The sequence below is a fragment of the Rosa rugosa genome, chromosome 3 (assembly GCF_958449725.1).
Source record: "Rosa rugosa chromosome 3, drRosRugo1.1, whole genome shotgun sequence".
Taxonomy (NCBI): Eukaryota; Viridiplantae; Streptophyta; class Magnoliopsida; order Rosales; family Rosaceae; genus Rosa; species Rosa rugosa.
In genome coordinates, this window is record NC_084822.1 from 19,877,387 (window position 1) to 19,904,144 (window position 26,758).

The 26,758-nt window shown below is 36.9% G+C and overlaps 1 protein-coding gene and 2 long non-coding RNA genes across 10 annotated transcripts; 2 read left to right on the forward strand and 1 right to left on the reverse strand.

Annotated features, from left to right (window-relative positions):
* Nucleotides 1-266: 266 nt before the first annotated feature.
* On the forward strand, nt 267-2,075 carry LOC133735805 (uncharacterized). The gene is made up of 3 exons (XR_009859266.1): nt 267-342; nt 896-970; nt 1,901-2,075. It is a non-coding gene; the product is annotated as an uncharacterized LOC133735805 (long non-coding RNA).
* Nucleotides 2,076-12,917: 10,842 nt separating this feature from the next.
* Nucleotides 12,918-16,988, forward strand: LOC133740776 (uncharacterized). Of its 8 annotated transcripts, none has more exons than XR_009861407.1 (10): nt 12,918-13,388; nt 13,525-13,644; nt 14,390-14,500; nt 14,692-14,982; nt 15,237-15,293; nt 15,673-15,757; nt 15,863-15,956; nt 16,087-16,370; nt 16,448-16,530; nt 16,788-16,988. It is a non-coding gene; the product is annotated as an uncharacterized LOC133740776 (long non-coding RNA). The 8 variants fall into 8 exon arrangements; XR_009861405.1 differs by having other exon boundaries at nt 16,087-16,156; nt 16,323-16,530; XR_009861403.1 differs by having other exon boundaries at nt 16,087-16,156.
* A 3,362-nt stretch (nt 16,989-20,350) lies between these two features.
* Nucleotides 20,351-22,133, reverse strand: LOC133735775 (protein STRICTOSIDINE SYNTHASE-LIKE 13). The gene is made up of 4 exons (XM_062163211.1): nt 21,689-22,133; nt 21,200-21,487; nt 20,836-21,003; nt 20,351-20,750 (listed from the first exon to the last, which is right to left on the reverse strand). The coding sequence occupies exons 1-4, from the start codon at nt 22,123-22,125 to the stop codon at nt 20,351-20,353; spliced, it is 1,293 nt and encodes a 430-aa protein (XP_062019195.1). The 5' UTR covers nt 22,126-22,133.
* Nucleotides 22,134-26,758: the final 4,625 nt, after the last annotated feature.

Sequence of the window (26,758 nt, forward strand, 5' to 3'; positions counted from 1 at the left end):
GATTGATTCTTTTTCCAGTGGGTTCCCCTTGATGTTGTTAACAACTCTCTAGAAGGCATCGAGGCCTGAAATTGAATCTTTGACGTCGAAATCGAGCCTTGCCGGATTCTGCAAAATTCTGGAATTTTTCCGACCACCGAAGCTTTCGATCGGTATATCTCGAGCTACAGACCATATTTTTCTGTGATTCTTGAACCAGTGAGTTCTTCTTGAGTTTCTTAACAACTCTTCAGAAGGAATCGAAGCCTTAAATTGACGTTTTTACATCGAATTGGAGCTCGCCGTTTTCTGCAGTTTCTCGCCGGTTTCTGGAAAATTCCGGCCACCTTCATACTGTTCAAGGTAATTTTCGACCCCTTCCGGTCATTTTCAGACTTCGTGCTAGTTATGAAAGTTGTTAAGCATGATGAGAGGAAGAAGAGCAGCCCGGCCCCGACACCATTGGTGGTGGTCGGCGGCGGCTCTGCCACTAACTCCGGCGGCCCTTTCCGGCCACCTCCGGGGATCAAAAATATGGTTTCTGTACATTTTCAGATTCTATATTTCAATACGATCATTTCGATATATTATACGCAATTTTTGGATATCGTATGATTAAGTTATGAATTTTTAAGTTTAGATCGATTTCGATCGTTAGATTTGTGATCTGTGAAGTTAGGACCGTCAGATGGACTTGTAGTTTTGATATGATGATCTTATGACTGTCCCAGTGGCTTTGTGTGGTCATGGGCGAAGATCCGACCGTTGGATCTTCGTATAAATGCAAAACAGTGATTAGGAAGGCGATCCGTGAGGATCCGACCGTTGGATAATCATTTAATTTCAATCCGACCGTTGGATTGTCGTTTGATTATGTTTTTGAGTTATTGGCTAAGTTAAGGTCATGTTTGATTAGGTGATTGACGGTTTGAGTTGGCGGACGATTGTGAATCGTATTTTGAGCTGTTAAGAAGACGCAGCGGGATTAGAGGTGAGTAAACCTCACGTGGTTCATATTACGAACCGAATAAATTTAATTACCTTATTTTGTCGTAATTGCGTGAAAATATTTATGAAATAAATATTTGTTTTAAAATCATATGGACTTGATCAACTACGGTCCATGGGTAAGTAAAATGATTTTTACTATACAAATGAATTTCTCGGTTTTATTGCATGTGAACTATAGTTGGTATTAGTGATTATCCCTGAGCGGATAATTACGTATATATATATTTACGTGATTATATGTGAATGGTGTGACATTGAAGAGTGTGGAATTGGGATGATTAAATTATTATGAATTGACATGTGACTTACCATATTTATATGTGATGAACATGATTGATGAGTTCTTGTTAATATTCATGATTTACATTGGAGGATGTATAGAGTTAGAGAATGTAGGGTTCTGAGGATGAGGTGTCCGAAGTTCGACGGTTAAGGATAACCGGAGTGTTTGTGTACTGAGGACGGGGATGTCCAAGGTGCGACGGTTTATTATTAACCGAAGTTGTGTGCTGAGGACGGGGATGTCCAAAGCGCGACGGTTTATTATTAACCGAAGTATATGGTGCTGAGGACGGGGATGTCCAAAGCGCGACGGTTATAGTGTTAACCGAAGTATTTTTGCCGTTGCTTGACCCTAGGCCAAGGTGTCAGAGGTAACGAGGCAGTTAGAGCTCTAACGTGTTATGGGATGGGACCAAAGTGGTGATAGTGTTGTGTGATAGGACCAAAGTGGTGATATTGAATTGGTTGACGTTTGCGTCGTGGATGTTGAGATTGTTGGTTGTGTTGTTGAGTTATAAGAATTGTAATTTAAAATCAACAGTTCTTTCTTGTTTACTCATACTGGCTGTAAAAAGCTTACCGGGTTTTGTGTTGTTGCAACTCCCGGTACACTATTCAAATTGTGTAGCGGGTAATCCTACAGGTCAGGAGAACCAGGACGGTGATCGGGCTGCTTAGAGTAGTGTTATGTGAATTACAGCATTATATTGTGAGGTTTGTTATGCTCATTTAGAGCTTTACGATTTTACTTTGTAAGAGTGAATTGTAATAATTAACTCGAGGTTTTTCGAGTTTTGTGTTGAGTGGCGAGTGGTGTGTTTGTTTATGAGAAAAAAAAATTCAGAACGTTATTTGTATTAATTGTTTATTCATGTTTCGGATTTGAATTTATTATTCAAAATTCGGGGCGTGACAGTCTGCCCTAGCGAGGGGGCGGTTCATGGATTGGGTGCAACCTCCTAGTGGCATGATGAAATGTCATGTCAGCGAATTTATTTCTGGTCGTCAGCATATTAGGAAAGCTACTTTATTGGTTTTATGGCATTGCTTTAACTTTCCGACATGCCACCATTATTGTAAAGCAAATGAAGTATTCAATATGACACTCTTTGCTATTTAGTGCATGTTCGAATACATTGCAGTAGTGGAGACACCTATTATCATTTATGATATTTTCTTGAGGTATATTGTCATATGAGGTTGAGGCCTAATGTCCCCCCCCCCCCCTTTGTATTCATCTGTTTCTCTGCACCGGCCCTTATTTAAAAAAAAAAAAAAAAAAAAAAAAAGAGAGGGAGAGAGAGAAAAAAAAAACAAAACAAAATCTAACGAAAGAGAGAAGATAGGAACAAACAAGTCGATCATTCTGTTGCATGTCCATATTGGAAATGCGTTTCCAATTAAGTTGGTGGTTCAATCTTTTCTAATTGGATTTTCTAATCTTGAAGAGTAACTTGGGAGGTAGTGCGCCTGGTGGGCGTGAGGCGAATTGTTTCTCTCCAATACGTTTTGTTGTTTGCCACTTTGCTTGGTACAAGTCTAGTTTGTTAGTTTCGTTTTCTAGTAAGTTTGGAGTCGGGGCCTAGTTCGGCCTCACTAGTGTGTCAGTTTGGGCGTCCATTTGGCGTCTAATGTGGGAAAAGTTTCGATGATTCTTTTTTCCCTTTCTCATTGTATTCTTCGTTTATTAATGAAGTTCTTAATTGATCAAAAAAAAAAAACTTACTAACCCCAAGAATTTGAGGATGAAAGAGTTAGCGGGAAGTCTTCCGCTACTCCCATGAATTGAAAAAGACGGACTTCAACTAACAGCCTATTCTTATCCCTCTGGAGTCTGGACATGGGCGTTTGATAAAAAATAAAAAATAAAAACTGGGTCTGAATCATACGGTTCCATTGGTATATCACCATGCATGGACTTTTACTTTTACATCAAAAACGGCGACCTAGATTCTGGATTTCAACCCGAAGTTGTCGAGCCAAGTATGAGGGAGTGAAAGTGAAAGTAGATGGTTACATGATTCAAGGTGGCTAGTTCTAAACTTTTTGTTGAGTTCGTATGCAGAAGAAGATGCCAATGGAAAGTGCACACAAGTTGTTTGATGAAATGTCTAAGAGAGATGTCATCTCTTGGTGTGAGATGTGCATTTAGAGGAAGCTCGAATTGGCATGAAGATGTTCCAAACATTGGTATCCGAACTTGATGGTGTAACTGCAATCAGTGCTCTTAAAGCTTGCACTAATTTGAAGGACTTGATCATGGGAGCATCGGTCCACGGGTTGGCAATCTATAGAGGTTTAGATTTTGATCTGTTTGTTCAAGATTCTTTGATTATTATAACGTATTAATCCAATGCTTTTGGTATTAGTTGTTTTCTAAATCTCAAGTAACAGCCTTCCCCCCTAGTTTCGTATAATTTGTTGGCCTATGTTATATAACTTTTAGTGTGATGTTAAATTTCATACTTCATAACCTGACTTATTAGAATAGCAAGCGCTGAGCTTCTTCAAAGAAAGGGATCTGACAAGGGGTTGAAAACTTTAGTGGCCATCTTGTATGATGTTTCTGTTGCAGTATTGGAGCACTTACTAATTTCTTGATACTTGATAGATGTGTCTGTCAATTACTTTTATATGACTTGAGTACAACTATTGCATTGAGTTTTCAATGGCCATCTTGTATATTCTTTAACTCTCTGCATTCTTTGTTTGGATTTTGTTTCATCGGTAAGAGAAAGGAGGAGATCTGGATCCAGTGAGCTAAAGGGTTTGAATAAAGTGTTGTCAAGCACACCCAGAATAGTGGCTGACGATTGTATATATATTGATGAGTAACTTACAAGTACAATTGTATTAGGAGTGAGACTCTACATATAGGAAAGATAAGACTAGTAAACAGAACCTATCTACTTGTACGTCTAGGATAAGAGAGGATAATTACAATGGTGAGTATTAGGTAACAGAAGATAAGTCATGCAGCTTGATCAATTAATGATTGGTTTATCACTCCCTCGCAAGCTGAGTGGTCTAGGAAGAACGGGAAGCTTGGAGACAAGAAAATGAAACCTGGATGATGACAGACCTTTTGTAAAGATGTCCGCTACCTGATCTGTAGTAGAAACAAACAAGACTTGAAGTTCCTTATTGACAACTTTTTCCCGAACATAATGGCAATCGACCTCAACATGATTTGTGCGAGCATGAAAGACGGGATTCGAAGCTATAGCAATTGCGAGAGATTATCACACCAAATAGTAGGACACTGGAGGAATAAACTAAGATCACAGAACATGGAACGAAGCCATGAAATCTCAGCTACAGTAAATGCTAGTTGACGGTACTCCGCTTCGGCACTCAATCGAGAAACAGTTTTATGAGTCTTTGAACTCCATGAAATCAAATTCGGACCCAAATAAACACAATAACCACCTGTAGATTGGCGATTATCTGGATCACCTGCATAATCCACATCAGAGTAGGCACTAATGAATAGGGAACCAAGTTGATATTTTAAACCATGATGAATGGAGTACTTCAAATAACGAAGAATGCGCTTCACAGCAGCCCAATGAACAGTGGTTGGGCAATGCATGAACTTACAAACTTGATTCACCGAGTAAGAAATGTTAGGGCGAGTTAAAGTAAGATACTGGAGAGCACCCACAACACTTCAATATTCACTAGGATCAGAGAGCTTTTCACCATCATAAAGGCTCAGTTTTTGGCCAGAAGGAGCTGGAGTGGTACAAGGTTTGACTTCATGCATATTTGTGCGACGTAGCAAATCAACAATGTATTTCTTTTGGGTCAAATATAGAACATGTCCATCATATGAAGCTTCAACACCATCGACATAGCCCATCAGTTTTCTACCCTTGAGGGTGGGCAAAATTTGAGCCAACCAGAGTGCATAGTTGGTACGGTCCAGTTTGATGGACAGAAAGTTGGTAACAGAGGGAGAGGTCTCAGTGGATGAAGTGGCGGACAGAGTGGTTGACATGGTGGAGGTGGAAACGGTGGAGGATTGAGTGGAGGAAGTGACCCCAGCAGAGGTGGAAGAGGTTATTGGAGTAGTAGCCATGGGAAGAGTGGGTGGGAGGGAAAAAAATTGTTTGGACGTTTAGGCTCTTGATACCATAAAGGGTTTGAATAAAGTGTTTTCAAGCACACCCAGAATAGTGGCTGACGATTGTATATATATTGATGAGTAACTTACAAGTACAATTGTATTATGAGTGAGACTCTACATATAGGAAAGATAAGACTAGTAAACATAACCTATCTACTTGTACGTCTAGGATAAGAGAGGATAATTACAATGGTGAGTATTAGGTAACAGAAGATAAGTCATGCAACTTGATCAATTAATGATTGGTTTATCATGAGCTACCCTTGATAAGTGCCATTCATGATGACTATATAGACTGTTGGCTTGCAAAAAGATGAAAGTGTGGCCACAAAGGCCTATTTGAATTTTTATTCATTGAATATCTGTTGATTTTTCTCCCTATCACATACTATTAGCAAAACACTAGTTGCTGTGTTTGTTTCGTGGGACTGGACAGGATTGGACTAGCTTATGTAATAATATTAGGCTTATCCCACGTTTGGCACACATGAGGACTCAATTAAATGAGATTCTAGTCCCCGCATTAGCTCCCGACCTTCTTACATAGAACTCCCAAAACTCACCGGACTGTGGAAGCACGAGCTTCAACAACGCTCATTAGTCTCTCCATACCTTTCGGGCGCTTCAGCCTCGTCTCTCCATCTCTTTCGCGCTTCAGCCTCGTCTCTCCACTCTCAAGCTAGAACTTTATTAGATTTCTTCTTGCTGTATGTGAACTTTGCCAAAAAACAAGCTAGAACAGTTTCTCACGGCATTTTCTGATTGCCATCTTGCTACGAATTGTCTGCATTTCACCTTCCAATTTTCTTTTCTTCTCACAAACTCAGAAAATCGTTCACGTTTCTGCAAATTACCAACTTTTAGTCCAATACACAAACAAACATGGGATAGGACTATTTTGACTATTCTGCTCTTTAGTCCTAAGCAGTACCAAACATGTGTCAGGTATTAACATAGCATATCCCAGGCTAAAAGAGTCCTAGACTATTATAGGAAGTAAGGTGGAGGATAATAGTCCCACGTAACAAACACAACCTAAGAGTACATTACAACGGACAAGATATCTACCTCTCGCAATGCCAGTGTAGCAATAGAGTAGACATGATCCACTTTTGTGGTTTGCCTTTAGCAAACAAAACAATGCTTCTAATATAGTTTTTCTTTCCCTTGTCCTTATTTTAGTTGCAGTTATGTGTGTGCTGTGCTTTGCAGTCTCATCAATTGGTTTCTTCTATTATTTTTATTTTTTATTTTTTAAATAGTAGAGTTTTCTATGTAATTATCACGGGCATGAGTTGGTCAATCGATCTCACATTCAGGAATATATGTGATGTAGGACGAGATTTTAGCCAATTTCAACAAAGAATCTCGAAAAGAAAGAAGCGTCTTCACATCAAGAAGAATAATTTGAATATTGAAAATTGGTATTCAAATAGGCTTCTTAATGATGGAATTAATCATAAATTACTCTTTTGGATATATCGGGATTCTCGAGCAGAATCTTGATTGGGATTCCTAGCGTAATATTCTTTAGTATCTAGATATCTATTTCTGATTTTTTTTTTAATCAGGTTTAATTCGGTTTCCTAGTTTTAGTCTACAATAAATTGTTCTTTATGTTTTCTAGTTGTATTAGGTTTATGCTATGTGTCCTATATAAGGCACCTATTAGATTGTAATTTTTATTGAAGTTATCAATAAAAAAAATCAAATATTAGAGAAGTTTATCTATGTTTCTTACGGCTGTGGCCCGTAATTGCTAGTGGATTCTAGCTCATCTCATATGACTTTCGACGCTTGACGAAACCTCTTACTATCGTGTACACGCTTCCCGCATCAATATGTCAAGCTTTTTCAGGTTAGTGAGTGGTCATATCTAATAGCAAATTTCTTTTGAAAGGGAAACCGGACTTTATTGTAGGGCTGGATTTGGTACGGTTACCGTTTTTTTTCATCTGAACCGAATACCAACCGAAACACATCGGTATATTGAAAACCGATACCACTACCGTACCGGAAAAGTCGGTAACCGTAACTTTCGGTTACCAATATTACGGTCAGTTTTGTCTCGGTTAGGGCCCAACCGAAGATGATGATTGGGCCTAATATTGATAAACATTTATATAGGCCAATCACCCATTCTGGGCTGTTTTTAGACCATTTTTCCTGTTCAGTTTTTACCAAATACATAAAAGCTATTACATACATACTTAACTCTACAATTTCCTGAATAATACATCTTCATCAAGTGTGTCACGTTGTCTAAAAGTTATTGAATATTACAGAACCTCAAATTGAAATAAACAATGAATATTACAGAACCTCAAATTGAAATAAACAAAAAGCTGCAAGTGATTTGAGTGTTCCAAAGACTAAACAAACAAAACAAAAAACACAGCAGCTGCATCCAAATCTTCAAGTAGACTCCAAAGACTTGACCAAAAAATGCACAGCAGCTATATCTTCGATCTGGATGTTTGCACCATCCAAATCTTCAAGCAGTACTTGTCGTAGACGAGTTCGCACCTCCCAAATGCAGCGCAGCAATTTCTTCAATGTTAAAACCACAAAAAAAATACAAATCGCCAAGTCAATATAGAAATAAGTTGATGTATTAATAAACAAAAATTTCAAGTAAGCTAATATTTCCAGATTATACCTTTCTGCAGTTCTTCTAGATCCTTATACAAGGACATCTCATCCGTTGTTGGTTCTGAATAGAAATTAGGCTGCTAAGCTCTCAACCAATCACTAGTGCAAACTAGTGCCTCAACCATTTGAGGAGTGAGTGAACTCCTAAAGGGATCAACTACCCTTTTTCCCAAGCTAAATGCATTCTCACTTGCCACAGTAGAGCAAGGAATTGCAAAAATGTATTTAGCAAGCTTGGAAAGAATAGGATATGCAACTGCATTGACCCTCCACCATTGTGAAACATCAAACCCTTTGACTAAAGGATTGACATATCTATCTGCAAGGTACTTGTCAACCTCGTTGGATATCATTTCATGTTCATTTTCGAGTCTTTCTTGCATGAGATCAGCGAGTATCTCAGCTTGTCCATCTTCTAGATCATCAAACTCAATCCCCTCCATTACTACAACACCATCTTGGGGGTTTGGTTGACTTAAACCCCCCTCACAGGCCTTATACTCATCATACATTCTCAACAGAATGTTCTTCAAGTCCCTAGTTATCTTCTCAATGGTGCCAGCTCTGACTCCCACCCTTAAAAATGCTGCTTTCTGATATTGCAGTTTCCAGCGAGGGTCTAGGACATTTGCAATCACCATGATTTGATTCATGGTTTCAAAGCTGCCCCAATATTTGTTGAATTTTGCTTTCATCCCCACTGCCACCCTCTGCAAAACCTCATCAGAATCATCATTTGCCTTCTTATCAATCTCTGTTTGAAGGCCGATCATCTCTTTGAACTGCAAGTTTGCAGTAACTGATTTCCAAGCACTCAATTTGAGTGTTGTCTCGTAAAACTTTTTGAGGAAATGCACTAAAGCTTGAGCATTTCTCCAATCTGCCTCTACGGGAGGGCCTGTCCTCTTCCTACCTTTGGTATCTTTCTCCTCAAAATAATGCCTAAACTGCACATCTTCATCACCCATCCTATCAAACACTTTCTCATATTTTAATGCCGCAGCAAGCATTAAATAAGTGCTATTCCACCTAGTGATCACATCTAGGGGAACATTCGCATTCTTATTCAAGTGCTCAAGAACAGAAAACTCCATAAACTTGTCTAATCGACTTGAACTTGACCTAATAAACTTTACACAATGCCAAATTGCATCAATCCCATTCTGTAATTCTTTGATTCCATCCTTGACAATCAAATTGATGATGTGACATGCACATCTAAGGTGCAAGAAGTCCCCATCAAAGCTTAAAGTGTTCATGTTCCTCAGCCTTCTTTTCATGTAGACAACTGCTTGGTCATTTGCACTAGCATTGTCCACCGTGATAGTGAACACCTTATTGATATCCCATTCCCTCAAACACTGCTCCAGTACCCTCCCTATATCTTCCCCTTTGTGACTGGTAATTGAACAAAAGTTAATAATCCTTTTGTGCAATTTCCAGTCGATGTCCAAGAAATGGGCAGTGACCACCATGTAGTTAATGTTCTGAATTGATGTCCAAGTGTCAGTGGTCACACTAACTCTCTTTGCATGCTGTGCAAAGATCGACATCATCTTTCCCTTCTCAGATAGGTACAATTCCCACACTCCCTTGGTCACTAACTTTATACTTGGTTGAATCCACTGTGGCTGAGTTTATAGCATAAATGCTTTAAAGCCAAAACCCTCCACATGCCTAAAGGGAAGTTCATCCCTTATGATCATCTTGTACAGCTTCTCATCTATCCTACCCTGATTAAATCTGTGATATTGTGGAGCCCCAGAAACATTATCTCTAGATAATATGGTCTGCCCTTTCTCGATTGGTTTCTCAAATAGAGGGTTAACCTTGCAGTTTCTTCCATGTGACCAGCAAGAACTGGTTCCATTCTTTGAACTTAACGCAGGAACTAATGCTTTACAGTAGTTGCATTGTGCATTACTAGGGTCAGGCTTGCCATCAGGGAGCAAAGGCCTTGTAAAACACTCCCATACTCGACTCTGTTTCCTACCCTTTGTGGTCTTATCTACTCCTTTTCTTTTCCCCAGCCCCGCAGTAGCTTCCACCAATTCAGGATCTGGATTTGGTGTTTCAGTTGGGGTTGTAGTGGGAACTAAGTTAGGTGTTTCAGTTGGGGTACTATTATCTATTGGTGGTAAGTTACCTACTGGTGGTAAAGGGTTTTGGTTATCATTTGGGGAAACACTAACAGATTGATAACTTCCAGTAACCATGTTTGAAGTTATGGAAGGGGATGAACAACAATTACTTCCTGACCTACTTCTAGAAGCCATGGTCTACAATGACAAAAGATAGATTCAGTTTTGACAAACGATAGCTTAAATGGCAACATACAATTAAAAGCAACAGATGCGTTTCATACTTTCAAAGTTTTGCAATCATGTTCAGTTTATACTTAAAAACAACATACAATTAAAAGCAACAGCTTCATACTTTGCAATCATGTTCAGTTTATAGTTATACACACAGAAAGTCACAAAATAATTAATAAGAGAACAAGCAGAAACTTATTCACACAGAAACTCTCAAAGTCACATACTAATTAATAAGAGTACAAGCAGAATAGAAACTTCATGTTCAAATAATCATAAACACCCATACACAAAGTCACAAGCAGATACTTTAAGTTCAAAGAATAAAAACCCAACCAAGCACACACAAGTTTAGACATTTAGTTACCTAATCAAAGACCTCGATCACCTCCCTGCCTCAGGATAAACTGATAAAGCCTCAACTGAAATCCATGGTCAATACCTTCAAGCTTCAAAGGACTTTCCTACCAAAACACATATCAACATATATGTTAGATAACCACGATCAATTTCAACCATGAAATTAACAAAATCAACAACAGATTCCTTTTTTTTTCATACAAATTAGAGCAAAAGGAGTAACAAGAGTAAAAAACTAAAAGGAGATCGATTTTACCTAATTATTTGTGCTCGGAAACACCAATTGAACACCGTATAAGTCTCTGAGCAACCACTTCAACCAAGAAAGTGAAGCAACTGATCTAGGGTTGGTCGAACGATTTGGGGATTTCAAAAATCAAACTCAATCTGGGTCTCAGCTTATGTTGGTGAGGTTCGCATCAATGATCGATTGTTGTTTTTGGGATTGGATTGGGGCTGGGTTGGTTCGGAGAGGAAGAGAGAGGAAGAGTCTAGGGTTGGTCGAATGATTTGGGGATTTCTCAAATCAAACTCAATCTGGGTTGAAGCTTATGTTGGTGAGGTTCGCATTAATGATCGATTCATTCGATTGTTGTTTTTGGGATTGGATTGGGGCTGGGTTTGGTTCTGAGAGGAAGAGAGGGTCGAGACTCGACAAAGAGAGAGGCTGCAAATGACCTAATCTGAGTGACCCCTGTTAGGTTAACCCAATCTCCACTAAGATCCAACGGCTATCATTTACCCTCCCTAGAAATCAACGGCTAATAAACATACCTAGTATTAAAAATAAATAAAAAATAATACAAGTATATATGTACGGTTGGTACGGTAATACCGTATAATTGATATTAGGGTACCGATACCGAGCCGCGTACGCGTATACGGTACGGTAAACCGAACCGGATCTTCCGGTTACCATCTCAGTCGGCACCGACGGCGGCGGTTCGGCCGGTTTTCGGCAGGTTTGGGAATTTCAGCCACCCCTACTTTATTGCTCATTTGTTTATAGCATATAGATTCAGAAACTGTACCATTGGTTGTAGCAATTGGGTGTGTATAATTGTAACGGCTATCTATCATGTTTCAAGAAATCCCATTCCTTTGCACTTTTCCTTGGTGGTGATTATTTGTTTCAATGTGGAGACACGGCTAGAGAAAGTATCTAGTTATCATCTATATTATGTCTTAGATTCAGTAACGATGATCCGTTATCCTAGTCCTCTAACATGTTTTGTGTATTTACTTTTATCCTAATATATAGCTAGGATAAATGGTAACAATTGTAGGCAATAGAAACGTCCTACATGAATTACAAGATATGACAATTACAACAAATAGCAGATGATGGCAGATATTATTGAGGTAATTAAAAGTTGTGAACTTTTCATGTACATTAGAAGATTAAAAAGATAAGAGTTAATATAGTTAATTTTGGAACTAAGAAATTGCTTCATGTTTAAGGAAAATATGATTTGCAGAGAGATTGATGAGAGACAATTATTGATAATAGGAGCCCTTTATATAGGGGGATTTACAAAGTACATAATCTTGTCATACAAGGAAATAGAATCCGAATATAATTAGGAAATCTATAACCTTCTCTCTTATTACAACTCTAGAACTAAACCCTAGTTTGAAGAGGCACACTAGGATACAACATCCTTCAACACTTCATTCAACATATAACATTTTCTGGGAATTTCATGTCTGCAGCAAGGTACCTAATAAACTTGAGTTTGGCAACGAAATTAAATTGCCCAAATTATTCGGCAATTTATTAGTTTTGCTTCAATTCTGCCCATGTAAATGAAGTGCCTGACACACAATCATGTTTTCCATAAGACTAACTGTCGCACTGTCATAGCTGAAATGAGCTATATAATTGGCCTCTATCTGCAACCCATTTGCTCAACTAGTTGGATATTTCAAGGGAACTCTCAGGCCCTCTTTCTTCACGAGGACGTCTGTACATGGTATTGTTATCCTTTCTGTCATATTATTCTGCTTTAATTAGTCACCCAGCACAGTTCTTGACCTTATTTAGCTGTCCTTTTGCTATAAAGACCCTGGATCCCACTACTACAGAAACGGGATTTAAAGACACCTGGCTAGAAGAAACAATGACGTTTTTTTATTTCACTGTCCTTGTAAGCCATTAAGGTCGTCACTTGTTAAAATTCGGGCGAATAGTTAAAATCCTTGTGCGCTTTTTCGTCAAATAACAAAGAGAAAAACTATCAGTTATTTTCTTCATTCCCGACCCCTTCTCTCCTCTCTCTTCTCTATCTTCTCTCGATTCCAATCTCAGATCTCTCCATCTGATGGAGGTGCACTGGTGCAGACTCTGGCAGCTCTCTCACCTTGGCATCCTAGTTAGCCCTAGATGTGGATCTGGCCCTCTCCTTTTCCCTCTCTCTCTCTCTCTCTCTCTCTCTCTCTCTCTCTCTCAAACCCAGGCCCAAAACACAGCGAACAGCCAAATCGGAAACCCACATCGCCCTTCTTACTTCTCCTGTCTCCCAGCTTCAATTTCTCTCCGACTCATCCTCAACATATGCCTAGTAACCCTAATCCCAAAACTCGCCGTATTCACTCTAGAAAATTGAGAATTCATTTCAATGCAGAAGGAGATAAATGGGAAAGTTGCTCTCCCAAAATGGGTAAGTCGCTCTCCGAATCGATATTTTGTTTTCTTCCTTGGAGATGGCCAGTTGGGTTATCTCTCCATTAATCTCTGAGCAAAAAATTGTGATAATTTCTTCTTTTTTATTCTTCTTCTTTTCTTTTGAGTTGCAGATTGGGAAGTGAAAAGTGAAATCAGAAAGAATGAGAGTAAGAACATAGGGAAGCTTGACACCATGTAGATTTATGGTGACCCACTTTCATCCGCTTCCAGCTATGGTCTCCATGGAACTGGTAATTTCTTTTCAATTTGTTCTGTTATCATGGTGATACTTTTGTAATTTATACACTTAGACATTAGTCATGAAATTCTTGTACCATTTTATTTGAGTGAGCATCTGAAAAGGAGTGAAGCATTGGAGAAGATTATGGTAACCTTGTTGATCAAATATTTCTTGTTTCATTAACTTTGTTATCATCCTAAGCTGATGTTTATATACTTCTTTTCAATATATCCCAACTTCCCATCTACAAAGGGCACTAAAATTTGTCCCTTTTCTAGCTGTTTAGATAAAAAGTCTGATGCAAAATCTGGAGAAAGTTATTGTTACCAAAAATGCTTTGGTACTTGGCTATATTGTGAAATGCTTGTTAAATTGACTATGATGTTGTGGTCTGAACTGGTTGGAAATGTGTTTCTTTTATTTCAAATTGCAAGTGTATGGACATAGTGGTGGCAGAGCTGTGTAGATTTGATGAATGGGGTCTTGGGTTTTGTGGGCTTTACACATTAAGAGGGTCTTTGGGGTCTATATCTTACACATGTCATTAGGCTAATGCTGTTAAAATTATCTTTGCCTAGAGAGGAGGATGTCTACCCATGATAGTAGCTTTGGGTTAAAAGTGTGAATAACTCACGAGAGTTAATATTGGTTACCCCCAATGAGTTATAAGGAATTCATGTTGTTTATTAGTTCATTATTCTTGGAATATATATATATATATATATATATTAAGGCTTCTCTGCTTTCATTTTCAGGTGGAAGAGGTTTGAAGGTGCTTTAAAGGTTAAGATAGAGTTTGACGACCTGAAGAATAAGGCACTTCATACCTGCAGTTGCTTCAATTCCCTTGTTAGTCAAATTGAGTGGTAAAACATCTGTTTTTCCTCCTTTTGTTAATTAATATGATGCAATGTGATAAAAAGCACCATGATATGTACTATCTTGTGTTATATGAATAGCTATGGCTTATTTGACTATGGTATCTAGATGTGAGCATTATTATATATCTAATAAGCATCTGATTCATTATGCATCTCTTTTATATCTCATTATGCAGGTCTTGTCACTGACAGCTTGTTCTTCAGTAAGCTAAGCGCTAAACTTAATGACTGACAATGCATGTTTTCTTTTTCATTTTTTTTCTCCAAGTAATAAACTACAAAATTTTAGGAGCTCATTGCATTGAATTGTTCTTGCAGTTTCAGTTTCTTAGGTTTTTGTTTGTGTTTTAGTGCTTAAGAGTCTTTTTCCCCCCTCAAATTTGGGCAGTAGATTGGGAAGCATTTTTACGATATCGGCCTATGTTGGCCACTTTCATCCACTTCCACCTGTGATCTCCATGGAACTGGTAATTCATTCTTTTCAATTTATTCTATTAGTCATGAATTTCTTGTACCATTTTATTAGAGTGACCATCTTATCTCAAAAGTGGGTTAGCCTGCTTACTGTAATTTGTCTGTATCTGCAATGTTTCAATTTTACTTGCATACTTTTAAGTTATTTGTTATACTTGTCTCCAACTGTGTGTGATTCAAGTTCATTTATAGAGCTCGATGACATATCATTTACTTGCATGCTTTTGATTTCGTCTACCCCTTACAGCTTGATGACATAAAGAAAATGCAGTAGTATGCGGTCCTTTCTTAGTCAAATTGAGAGGTAAAACATATCTTTCTCCGCTCCTAATTGATATGATGTAATGTAGCAATATTAATTGTTGATTTTCTGCTATAGATCTTGTGATTGAAGACTGAATTTTCTGAAACTATTGTAATGTAGGTGCTTGTTCACATCAATTTTAGCTTCATGAGTATTAGAAAGACATGATATGTTCCTTTAGGCTTACCATAGAAACTGTTCCTTTTACCAATTCAGTTTCTCAGCCATCAGCTCTATAACTGTTGTCTGATTTTGTCAATCAACAATACTTAAGCAAAGTAACTTGCATTTGTTTCTTCTAGAGTTCCCTCTTTTACAGGAATTTGATGTTCACCACTTTGTACTAAAATGTGTCTACTTTGGTTTCTGTATCTTGCAGCTCCCTGCTATAATTTCTCTAGGCTTAACTTGAGTAATCCCTCCCCTTGTCTCTTACTCAAGATCAAATAATGCATTTGTTTCAGGTAATGTTTCTTTCCAGACTTATTTTCAATTTTTCATATACCTTGTCTTCTATTTAACAATAAACAATTATGTTCCTTCCTACTTTGCCTTCTCATATCTGCCAGGCAAACATTCCTACTGCTTACCTAAATGCCAATATGGAGTAGAGTGAACAACAGGAGAAAACTCTGAATATGTCACCCCTGAAAAAGTTGCCAAGTGAGTGTTTGTTCTATACAGTATTTGTATATTAGCAAACATAGTCATTTCTGTGTCCTTTGTTACGTCAACAGCAGCACTTAATTGGTAGTGTATTACTGTATAACAGATAATATGTTTCTTTTTTCAGATTTTAAACTATATAATTATGGATGGGAACTTGGTTTGCCCTGCAAAGATGGGAAGATCTGTAGCTGTAGGTAATCCAGAGCTCTTGTTTTTCTTAATAGGTCTATGCTTGTCTTATACTTGTTTTTGTGGATTGTGGATTCATGCTATGTTAGTTATATGTATATGGCCTATACGATGCGTTTATGAAAGTTGCATTTTGGGAATTTATTACTTATGTGACTTATCTTTGTTCAGTGGAAATAACTATTTGAATGCTTAGTGGCAACACATAGGAGCTTATAGGTGCCATGCAAAACTCATTATTACAATTTAGCCTTTTTACAAGATATATATGAAGAAACTTCTGCTTTTGCTTGCAGACATTTATAATCTAAGTGAGAAATCGTCTTTGGAGTTGAGACCATTCATTAAGGCTGTTTGAAAGTTGCAATGTTTTCACTAGGTATATATGTAACTATCTAAAGGCATGACTAATACTATTAGTTTTCTTGCTCGTTTGCTTTCTTATACTGAAGAAGTTAATCTGATTGCTTACTGCTTCTATCTTGTCCAGAAGTGCAATCTCCAGAAAACCTATTACAACTCATTTTTTATTTTACAGACTCTAAAACAACTTAAATTTACACTTGTTGGTACTTCAAAATGTGACATATTATCATCAACACTCATTTTTCTTTACTATTTTATTGATTTTTACAGTTCAAGAGTCGAGACGAATTCATGGACATCCACAATGAATACGCTGTGGGTTGAACTTGTATAGTTAGATTATTGTTAGTAGTTATTTATTGAATCGTTAGTTATTGCTTAATAACTTTGTGCTCATTGTATTGTATTTTAGTTATAATAGATACATTGGTCACTAGTCTCGTACTAAATTATGTATATTTTAATTTTTTTTTTGTGTCATGTAAAAGATACAAGGACGTCTTTTCTACGTCCTAATAGACATTAGATGACGTTTGTATGAGATACGAGGACGTTTTTCTTGTGTCCTTTTAGATATTAAATGACGTTTTTTTGAGTTATAATGACGTTTTTTTAGTGTCATTGTAGACATTAGAAGACGTTTGTAAATAGAAACAAGGACACTTTTTCAACGTCCTTGTAGACATTTAAGGACGTTTTTTGAACATCCTAAAAGATGACTTACTATGACTCCTTGATAGATGACGTTTTTTTCGAGCGTCCTTAAAAGTTTTTAAGGACGTTTTTTGAATGTCCTTAAATCCATTTTTTGTAGTAGATATCACACTGAACAGAACAAAACCATGATTCAGACATATCTTAATGAAATCCATGTGAAAATATTGGGATGAAACTAAAAAGCCTAGAGGGGGGGTAAATAGGCTTTCCCTACAGAAACCACAACTTTTCCTTAATTCAAAAAACTCCAGCAAGAAACGTTAAAGGATTGAAACACAGATATGAATCCCTGAATATAGCAGTGTAGATAAAGTGCATAAAAGAAAGGTAAACACAATCACACAGCGATCAAGAGACACCAAAATTGTTTGCGCAGTAAAAACCTCAAAATGAGGAAAACAACTGCGGGGCCTTAACTCTCTAAAGCCCTAGTGAAAACCAATTCACTTAATGGAAAGATACGAGTTCTCTTACAAACAACCAATAGCACTGACCTCGGCTATACTTACTAGACACATTCTAGAAGGCTGTATGATCACGTCTTCGTAAATCTTCTCCACTGATGAACTGCTCTCATTGGTAGGATTGATAGGTACTGACCTCGACCTTCAACCTTCTTTGCACATCAACAACTCCAACTGACCTCGAGAGTACTTGATATGCAGTATATGATTGATAAATGAAAAAGTGTTTGACTCACCAATCTACTTTAACATGGAACAAGTAGATTACTGATACGATTTGAAGCACATCACTATTCAAAGATGAATGAAGCCTTTTTCTAAATCACAATGGATGAATACAATCTTTTTCCCATCAAAGGCCCGCACAATGAATGCATTTTATTGCTGTTTATAATATGCAGACTCCCCCTAAAACTTTGGACAATAAAGACACCAAAACCTAATTGACTCCTTATATGGAAGGGACATATTCTAAAAAGATATACTACAAATAAACATGATTTTATCCCTAATGAAAAAGATAGACTTAACTGAACAAATCATGTAGAATAAATATCCTTTTACAACTTAATGACTGACAGCAATAATGCACAAAAGATCTTCTAACTAAAGAAATCGAACACAGACCAACTCACATATTCTGACCTAACCGGGATTGCAACACATGCATCAATCCCAGTATGCATAAAGACACAAAACGTATGAGATGCATATGCAATTACCTGTGAAGTACCTTGAGGAGTGAACGGAAGCAGTGAGTCTTTTTTTTCATTCGACTAGGTCTTCACTCCAATGATTGGCACACTTCTAACTTAGACCTAAGACTCTAGGTTTTGTATTAGGAATGCCAATATACAATAAAATCTATACTAACACCATGCAGTAATCATTCTAGTCTCCTGATAGTAGCTGTTGATTATAGAACATACAGCCCTTTCAGGAAACATACCAGGTTATATCTCTGGTAGTATTTCATGGTTGTTTTGCGTCAGCCCATCCTTCTTTGGTTAAAACTTAAAAGTTTTCTTCCTACTGAAATAAATAAATATTTTTACAGTGAATTGCAGTAAGAAATGTGTATATAGATATTTTCTATTACTTTTCTTGAGGACAATTGTTAGCTTTTATGTAGGAATTTGCAAATTTAGGATTGGTCAAAGAGGTTCCTTTGGAAAAAAAGTTATGTATGAATTATACTGCAGTGTTAGGATAGTGCTGCTTAAGATCTTGGAATAACATGGGGTAACGACTGTCTCATTTTCTTTATTCTCTTCCCTTTCCTAGTTGTCTGTAATAAATGATTGTCAATAGCAATAATTTACAGTGCTCCCCCACCCCCGCCACAAGGTATATGTGATGCTGAAATAGCTTGTTTGTATCAGAATAACTAACATGATCTGTAAGTGCAATACTTAGTAATGATGAAAATATTGTTCTCACTGTTTCATCAACTAGGATGCTGTTACAAGGCTTGGGACTCTCTCACATAGAATTGAAGTGAGGTTTTCTATGACGTGACTGTGATATCAAAGTCAAAATTTGTGAAGGCTTATTTGAAAGACCAGGTCACTATCTTCTTCATTCTTTACCATCTCTGATCATTGCTCTGTTTCATCTTCTTTAAGTGTGTTTCCACTGTCAACTATAGCTTAATAGGCTTTGATCCTTCACAAGGCACTCCTTTCGAGTGTACAGTGAAGATTTTATGCATAAATCTTTTTTGTTAGTGTTTATTGTAGTTCTGCTACTGCTGACTGTTTATATTCTGCAATTGAGAATAGTAATGGAAACTTATTTTAAAAGAGCCACTAATTTTGGCTTCTGGTTTGTAGGGGTACTTAAATTTTGTATGTAGGAAGAGCTACTAGTTTCCTTTGCTGGATAACACACAAGTTTGTTTATATTGTAATTAAGATGAAGTAATTGCATTACTTGTTTTCTGACATTAACAGACTGTGACTTTAGTCAATAGGGCTGGCATTAAATCAGATATTATATGGCTAGGAATAGGGTAGCAGCTTTATCTGGCTATTAAATTAGAAGATATGCAGGTTGTTTGAACGTTCAAGGCATTAGTCTTCTATGTATACTCTCTAGAAAGAAGAACTGTAATATACACCCACATTTTGGTTCATAAAAACACAGCACCAGAATATACACCCACGTTTCCAACATCACTATTACTGTCACAATCCTGAAATTTTCTCCCTCAACAAAAGAAGAAGCAAGGAGATCACCTCAGTAAGATGATCTCCCGGAGGCTTCTTTAGGGGTGGTGTTGCTGTGGCAATTTTGGCCATTGGGTTGTTACAGCAGGTTAGTTTTTGGGATTTTTGGCCTTTTTTTACGTACATCCTTGGAAGTTTATAATACCACAAATTTTCACCATAGAATAGTGATAAAGCAATAGAGTAGAAACTGTAGAGTCACTTGGTATGTAGTCAGAGTGAGATCAGATGATAAAAGAAAAGAAAACAAGCCACAAATAAACCTGAAGTTATTTAAATTTAAATGTCATTACACAAATAAACCCGCATTGAATAAATTAGACTTGCACCATTTGGTTGATGAAACTAGCTAGCTATAAACACCAAGATATATATTTGATCTATCAGGAGGGCTAACCAATGATCGAGTAGGTTAATAATATAGTTAAGGGTAAGGGACGGTAGCAATGTGGTTATGAGCCACAGTTCCAATCCAGAGTTTGCCCTTTGATTCTCTAACTTCACTCACAAGTTTCATAACCTCACCCTTTCGGTCTTCAAGAACTTCCAAAATCTCTCCCTTGTCATTGAATAGCGAGATCAGTGTGTACATTTTCATTCCCATAATTCTTGCCAAGTAGGTCATCCGGATTGGCAAGCGAAAGTAGACATTCCTTAACCATGGATTATTAGAGAGGACCTCCTGTGCTGGAGTCCTGCAACAATCTATTGCTACCCAGAATTGCCCTTTCTCATTTATTCTTACATTGTCTGGAAATCCTGGAAGGTCCGCAACAAGTTCCACTGTTCCAGATTTTGGACCTTCTAACCAATATTTCATGAGCCTGCATGCCATTCAAGAGAGAGATGGAGATGAAGGTTTAGTCAAACATAACTTAATATTAACTAGATAGGTACGTGCTTAGGTACCTGCAGTTGGTGGTCTCAGTGAAGAGAAGGAAGGTTTGGTCCTGAGAAAATTGTAAGCCATTTGGAAAGGCCAAACCATGCAAGACAACATGAGTTGTTTTAGTGGGAGGGTCATATCTCAGGAGCCTACCGGTGGCTTCTCCTTCCAATAGTATAAGGAAATGATCCCTGCAATTACATAAATAAATTCCCATTATTACTAAAGATACAATAAGGGGCGGAGAGTTCTCGAAGACTGCCACATTCTCATGTTTTGGATAAAGGGCGAGTCATGTTTCGAGCATGGATTGTCACTGAGGAACTAACTTCACCTTATCCTTTATTTGAATTAAAAGAAGAAAAAAAAGAAGAAGGTATTGCTTACACTCTGTTGTATCTCGTGCTAGTATCTGTGAAGAAGATGGAACCATTGGTGTGGATATCAAGGTCATTTGCAAAGAGTATGGGGTTGCCTTCTACGTCTTGAGTCGACAAAGGAGTTGCTAGTCCTCCTTCAGGTCCAACAGCTAGAAGTCCATAATAAGCGTCCGCAATGTACAGATTTCCAGTCACTTTGTCAAATCTTAACCCTAGTGGACGACCACACCTTTTTTCATGCTTCCATTGCTTGTATGTGGTGGACTCATTGCCTTTTGCACAAACCTGCTCTGACCTTTCATTTTTGCAATTTTTTTTTTTTTCCCAAATATATCATCTATCATTAGCAATGTATCATTGTATATTTCTTCTTTTAAAAAAAAATGCGATTAGTGAATGAAACAATAATGCCATGAGGATGAGGGGTTGATATCTCATAATCTTTTATTTTAGCTTAGAAAAAGAAAAAATAATTTGATGAGGATAGCGTATATACCAATTTGCTGTTACAAGCGCAAATGTCTCCCAACCCACATCCGGGCCCATCCATCTCACGATGCGTCCATCGGCTAACCCGGTGTAAGGCCCAAGGCCCAAAGCATCAAACTCCAAAGATTCAGGCCCAAAAACTTCGTCCTCGAACTCCAACTTCCCGAGTCCCAACCGGCTCAGATTGTCCCTCGGCCACCTCTCCATGACTTTCTTGTATGGCGCAATGCTGTGCTTGACGGGCTTGAATTCATGGCCGCCTAGCGGGCCTACTTGTAGAGGATCCATTATGACAAAGCCCAAAACCAGAATAAGGAAAAGCACAAGTGGGTGCTGCAATAATATCGCTTCATCTTTGTATTTCAGCTTTCTCTTCTCCATGTTAAAGAGAGATCGAAAGAGAAGAGGCAGAGAAAGTTTGATAGACTGAAGTTTTTGATGCATTGTGTTTGTTATGGTAGTACTGAAGCAAAGAAAAGAAGAAGAAGCTAGTGGATTGTAGTCGGTGACGAAATAGCTAGTACTAGTAGCAAGTATACATACAGATAGATGTTGGATAAAGGGTTGGTTGAGAGCATAGCACAATGCAGATATTATCATGCGATGTTTATGTGTGATTAAGTGGTTGAGAGTAGGTTGTCTATTGTTGCCCATGTCTTTGGCATTCAATCTCATTCTGTTGGATAGATGTTCTGAAAAGTTATAAAGCATTTCTGCATGAGAAATTAGAATATCAATCTGTCAATTTCTAGTACTCATGAGCTTTGAAACTTTCAAAATAGATGATTTTTGATCAGTATCCCAATGAACGAACTTTGTAAGCTCTCGATTTTACATATCAACAAAAATCTCCTTAGTTAAGTACTACACATTTGCCCAATCTCCTTTCCAAGTTTAAACCAGGAGTCTAGGAGACGATCCATTGATGACTTAAGATGCAGTGATTGAGCACATGCAGCAAGTATATCTATACTATTATTAAGAGAAGAGGCTTTGTTAGCCAAAATTAAAATTTTTGACAGACTTAACCTTGAAATATTAAAAAACTTTGAGAATAAATTAAATCACAAGGGTAAATATGACAATTACAAAGTAGATTTTTATTAAGAAAATTAAAAAGAAATTATCCCACAGTCTCCACTTTTCTCTCTGCAATAACTTTTTTTTTTCTTAAATAAAAAACAATTACACATGCAGAGCATGTATGAAGAAGACTAGTATATATATATATATATATATATATATATATATATATATATATATATATATATATATATATATATATATATACTATTATTAAGAGAAGAGGGTTTGTTAGCCAAAATTGAAAATTTTGACAGATTTAACCCTGAAAGATTAAAAAACTTTGAGAATAAATTAAATCACAATGATAAATAGGACAATTATAAAATAGATTTTTATTAAGAAAATTATAAATAAAAAATGATTCCACAACCCCCATTTTTCTCTCCCACTATTTTATCTCTGCGATAATAGCACATGCATGCCGAACTCGCTAGATCTGCATCAATATTATTATCGTTCAATCAGACCAGTGCAAGTGTACTGCAGGAAATGGTTGCTTAGAAGAGGACGAAGATGTCGACCAATGACTTTGATGATGGAATGGGAAGAAGGCAAAAATGATTGAAGTTTGTCAGAACGGGGACTTAGTGATTTAGTGATGTAGGACGAGATCCGGTTTAACCTAAAAATCATAAAAGCAAAGAAGTGGTGTATAATCAAGAAGAGTGATTGGAAAATAGATAACTCACGCGTAATGAGGTTACTAGCAGCTGGAATATTCAAAGAGATTTGGTTTTGGACTTTTTGAGTTTCTCGTGCAAAAAGTCAGGTATTAATTGTGAATTAGATTGGGACCAACTTTTGGCCAGAATGTCCGTTTGAGAGGCATAATACATTTCTAGAATGGGAACGACGAGATCTTCAAGACTCACTTTAATTAGCCTAACAGATTTAGGCCAAAATATGTCGTTTTAATTATCCGATTTGGGATTTAATATTTTTAGGCTAGTTTTATATTTTTTTTAGGATTCTTTTTATCTTAGGTTTTAAGTTTTCTTTTTAATTTGGATTCTTTAGGATTTATTGTTAGATTATGATTATGATTAGATTATGACTTGGATATCATGCCATGTATCAAGATAAGTTTATCATATCAAATTTAACAAAATGAGAGATTTTTCTCAAATTCTCTGGTGACTTCAGATTTATCTTTCTAGGGTTTATTACTTGTAAACCCAGGTTACTTCTGACTGCGTCACTTAGGGTTTGTTGTTCTTATTAGCTAGATACGCACCAATGATATGAGTATAAATTCTGGGGCACCCCTGATTGCGTGGTCCAAATGGAAGAAAGACCTGCAAACTTTCCCTAGTTAGCTCGCTTGATCAATTATATTTCACTACAGCTTGTCAAAATATCTTCTGTAAGACGCAGATGTTACATCATGATCGATATTGACTATCCATATTTGGTAATCCGATAATCTTGCCAGCCACTCAGACACTGGTTTGTAGGTGCATGCAGTAGCCGATACAGTTGAATACACACACACACACACACACACACACACACACACACACATGCCTGATCAGAAGAGGACGTCCGCAACCCAGAAAAAGTGAGGACGTTCCTCATTCGGCCTCAATCAAGCGGCGATGGAGGCGTTGTGGTTGCCGAACGAACTCTCTGGACATCCCGGACGGCGTCAAGATCAAGCCGCAGGCTCAGCTGATCGGAATCAGAGGTGTGCACGGCGAGCTCACCTGAAAACATGGAAACCCATCGAGGTCGACTTCGAACTCTTCATCGATGACTCCAGCGGCAAGCAGAGGCTCGACATCGAGGCCTGGTTCGAGTCCTCTTCTGGAGGGACGTCCTTTTCTGGGTTCAGATTTGCCATAGACGAACCAAATTTGTCAAACTTGAACCGTTCATACTTGTAATCTTAAATCGCCATTTTGAATGCCTTAAATATCACCGATTTGGCTGAAAATGTGCAAAAATGATCTACACATTAGGACCTAAAAACTGAACGGTTGAGATGCCGAAATGTGATCAAAAAGTTAGTCTAATGCCCTATTCCTATAAAAGACCAAAAAGAGGGATCCCTTAGTAGAATGGCCCTGATATATATATATATATATATATATCAAAAACTTGCCATGACTTGTGTTATTTTTGTACTATAACTATTAAATACTTCATAATAGCCCATGATGACCAAAAACTTCATAATATCCTACTACTATCTCCACCTTAACTAAGGTGCGCAATAAAATCAAAATTTTAAGCAATTAAACTTAAGACATGAGTTTCCAAAAATAAATAAATGCAGTCTTAAAAGTCCTAAGTGAGCTTAGTAAGTGATTTTCGAAGAAGCGAAGTTATGCTTGAATGGCCTCTTGTGGTCTTGAATGTGAATGGATTTTTGTGGAGCACATATATATATTTCATGAACTCATGTTAAGAAAGGAACTCGTGAGGTGGGTTATTGGCAGAACATCAGTAAGGGTGGAGAATGTATTAATTGGAATGAATAATAATGGTGAGTTTTCATGGGAAAAACCTAAGTAGAAAGAGAAGCAAGAAGAAGCACATGGACTACGATTGGAGGTATGGTGTTACTGAAAGAGTGGTGGACATGATTCATGAGAGATGGAAGACATTGGAAACGATTACATTGAACATTAAAGCCCCAGCTACACTTAAACATAAAATGAATGCATGAGATATTGTAGGTTTGAGTCCTATGATTTTTGTTACAACTCTCTCCGTTTGCAATTTTGTTTCTTTTTAGGGTTTCCACAGGTGGATGTAGTTATGGTGCAATAAGGAAATGACAAATATCGTAATTTTAATGAAACCAAATATGTTTTAAGATAAAATTAGTCCACAAATGACATGTATGAGAAGTATAACTTAAAAAAAAATTACGATGGAATATAACTCGTGATTGTTTATTGAGTTTTTCTATTGAGACCTCCATATTTGCTCATTTGACCTTCCATGTTTTTTACACCTCTGATTTACTTTTTAAAAAAGTAAATTTGCTATCTAAACTTCTTTTAAATACCTAACTTAACCTTACTTATAAATGAAATGTTCCGAACATTAGAAATGAGTTTTAATACTCCCATAATTATTTCTTTACAAAAAAAAAAAAACTGAAATAATTATTAAAAAAAGTCATAGCTTGGTAACTAATTAAAAAAAAATTACCATAATTGTTTTCAAGCCTAATGTTTCATGTTTTATGGTTGCTACCGTTTTAGCTAGGATATAAATTAAATTTGCTCATTATATTATTTTTATTTAGCTTTATCTTATATACAACTTCACATGTTGATTTGGTTTAGTTTACACGATGACTCTCTATCCATCATTTCATGATCTTGTTATACTAATGAGAAAGTCCTTTATCTAATTTTTTTCATATTGCAATTTTGTTCTTGTATAATTCACCAAGTAATTTTGAATGTATTTTCTTTTGAATTTTTTTTTCTTGAAAGCTTTCATGAACAAAGAAAATGAGAAATGAGATTTGAAAATGGAAACTAATAATAAAAGTAATATAAATTGTGTTTATATCCTTATAAAGCTTTGGAGAGAGAACAAGTATATATATTTTTTCTTAATATTTTATTGTTTGTAATAGTCTTTTTATATAAGGACATATATGTCATTTAATAATTAAAAAATAAGAGAAATCTAGTAAGCAAGTTAGGAGATCCAATAGCAACTCTCTTGTTTATTACATTTCACCATGTTTATTCCATATACTAAATTGTATGTAGATCTTTGCAAACATTAAACATGTGTGTGGTATCTCTCTCTTTCTGTTTTCTCTCTCCAATGTTGTCTCAGTCTCCCTTCTTATTGTTGTTCCCTCTTTTCTTTAATACTGGCGCAAATGCTTATGCATGCAGCTATATTTAAAGTCAAGAGCAGAGCAGCAGTAGCTACCCCAAACAAAAAGGAAGACGAGAGAGAGAGAGAGAGAGAGAAAGAACTTAGAAGCTTAGCTAGCCCTAGCTAGCTATTTTTAATTGGT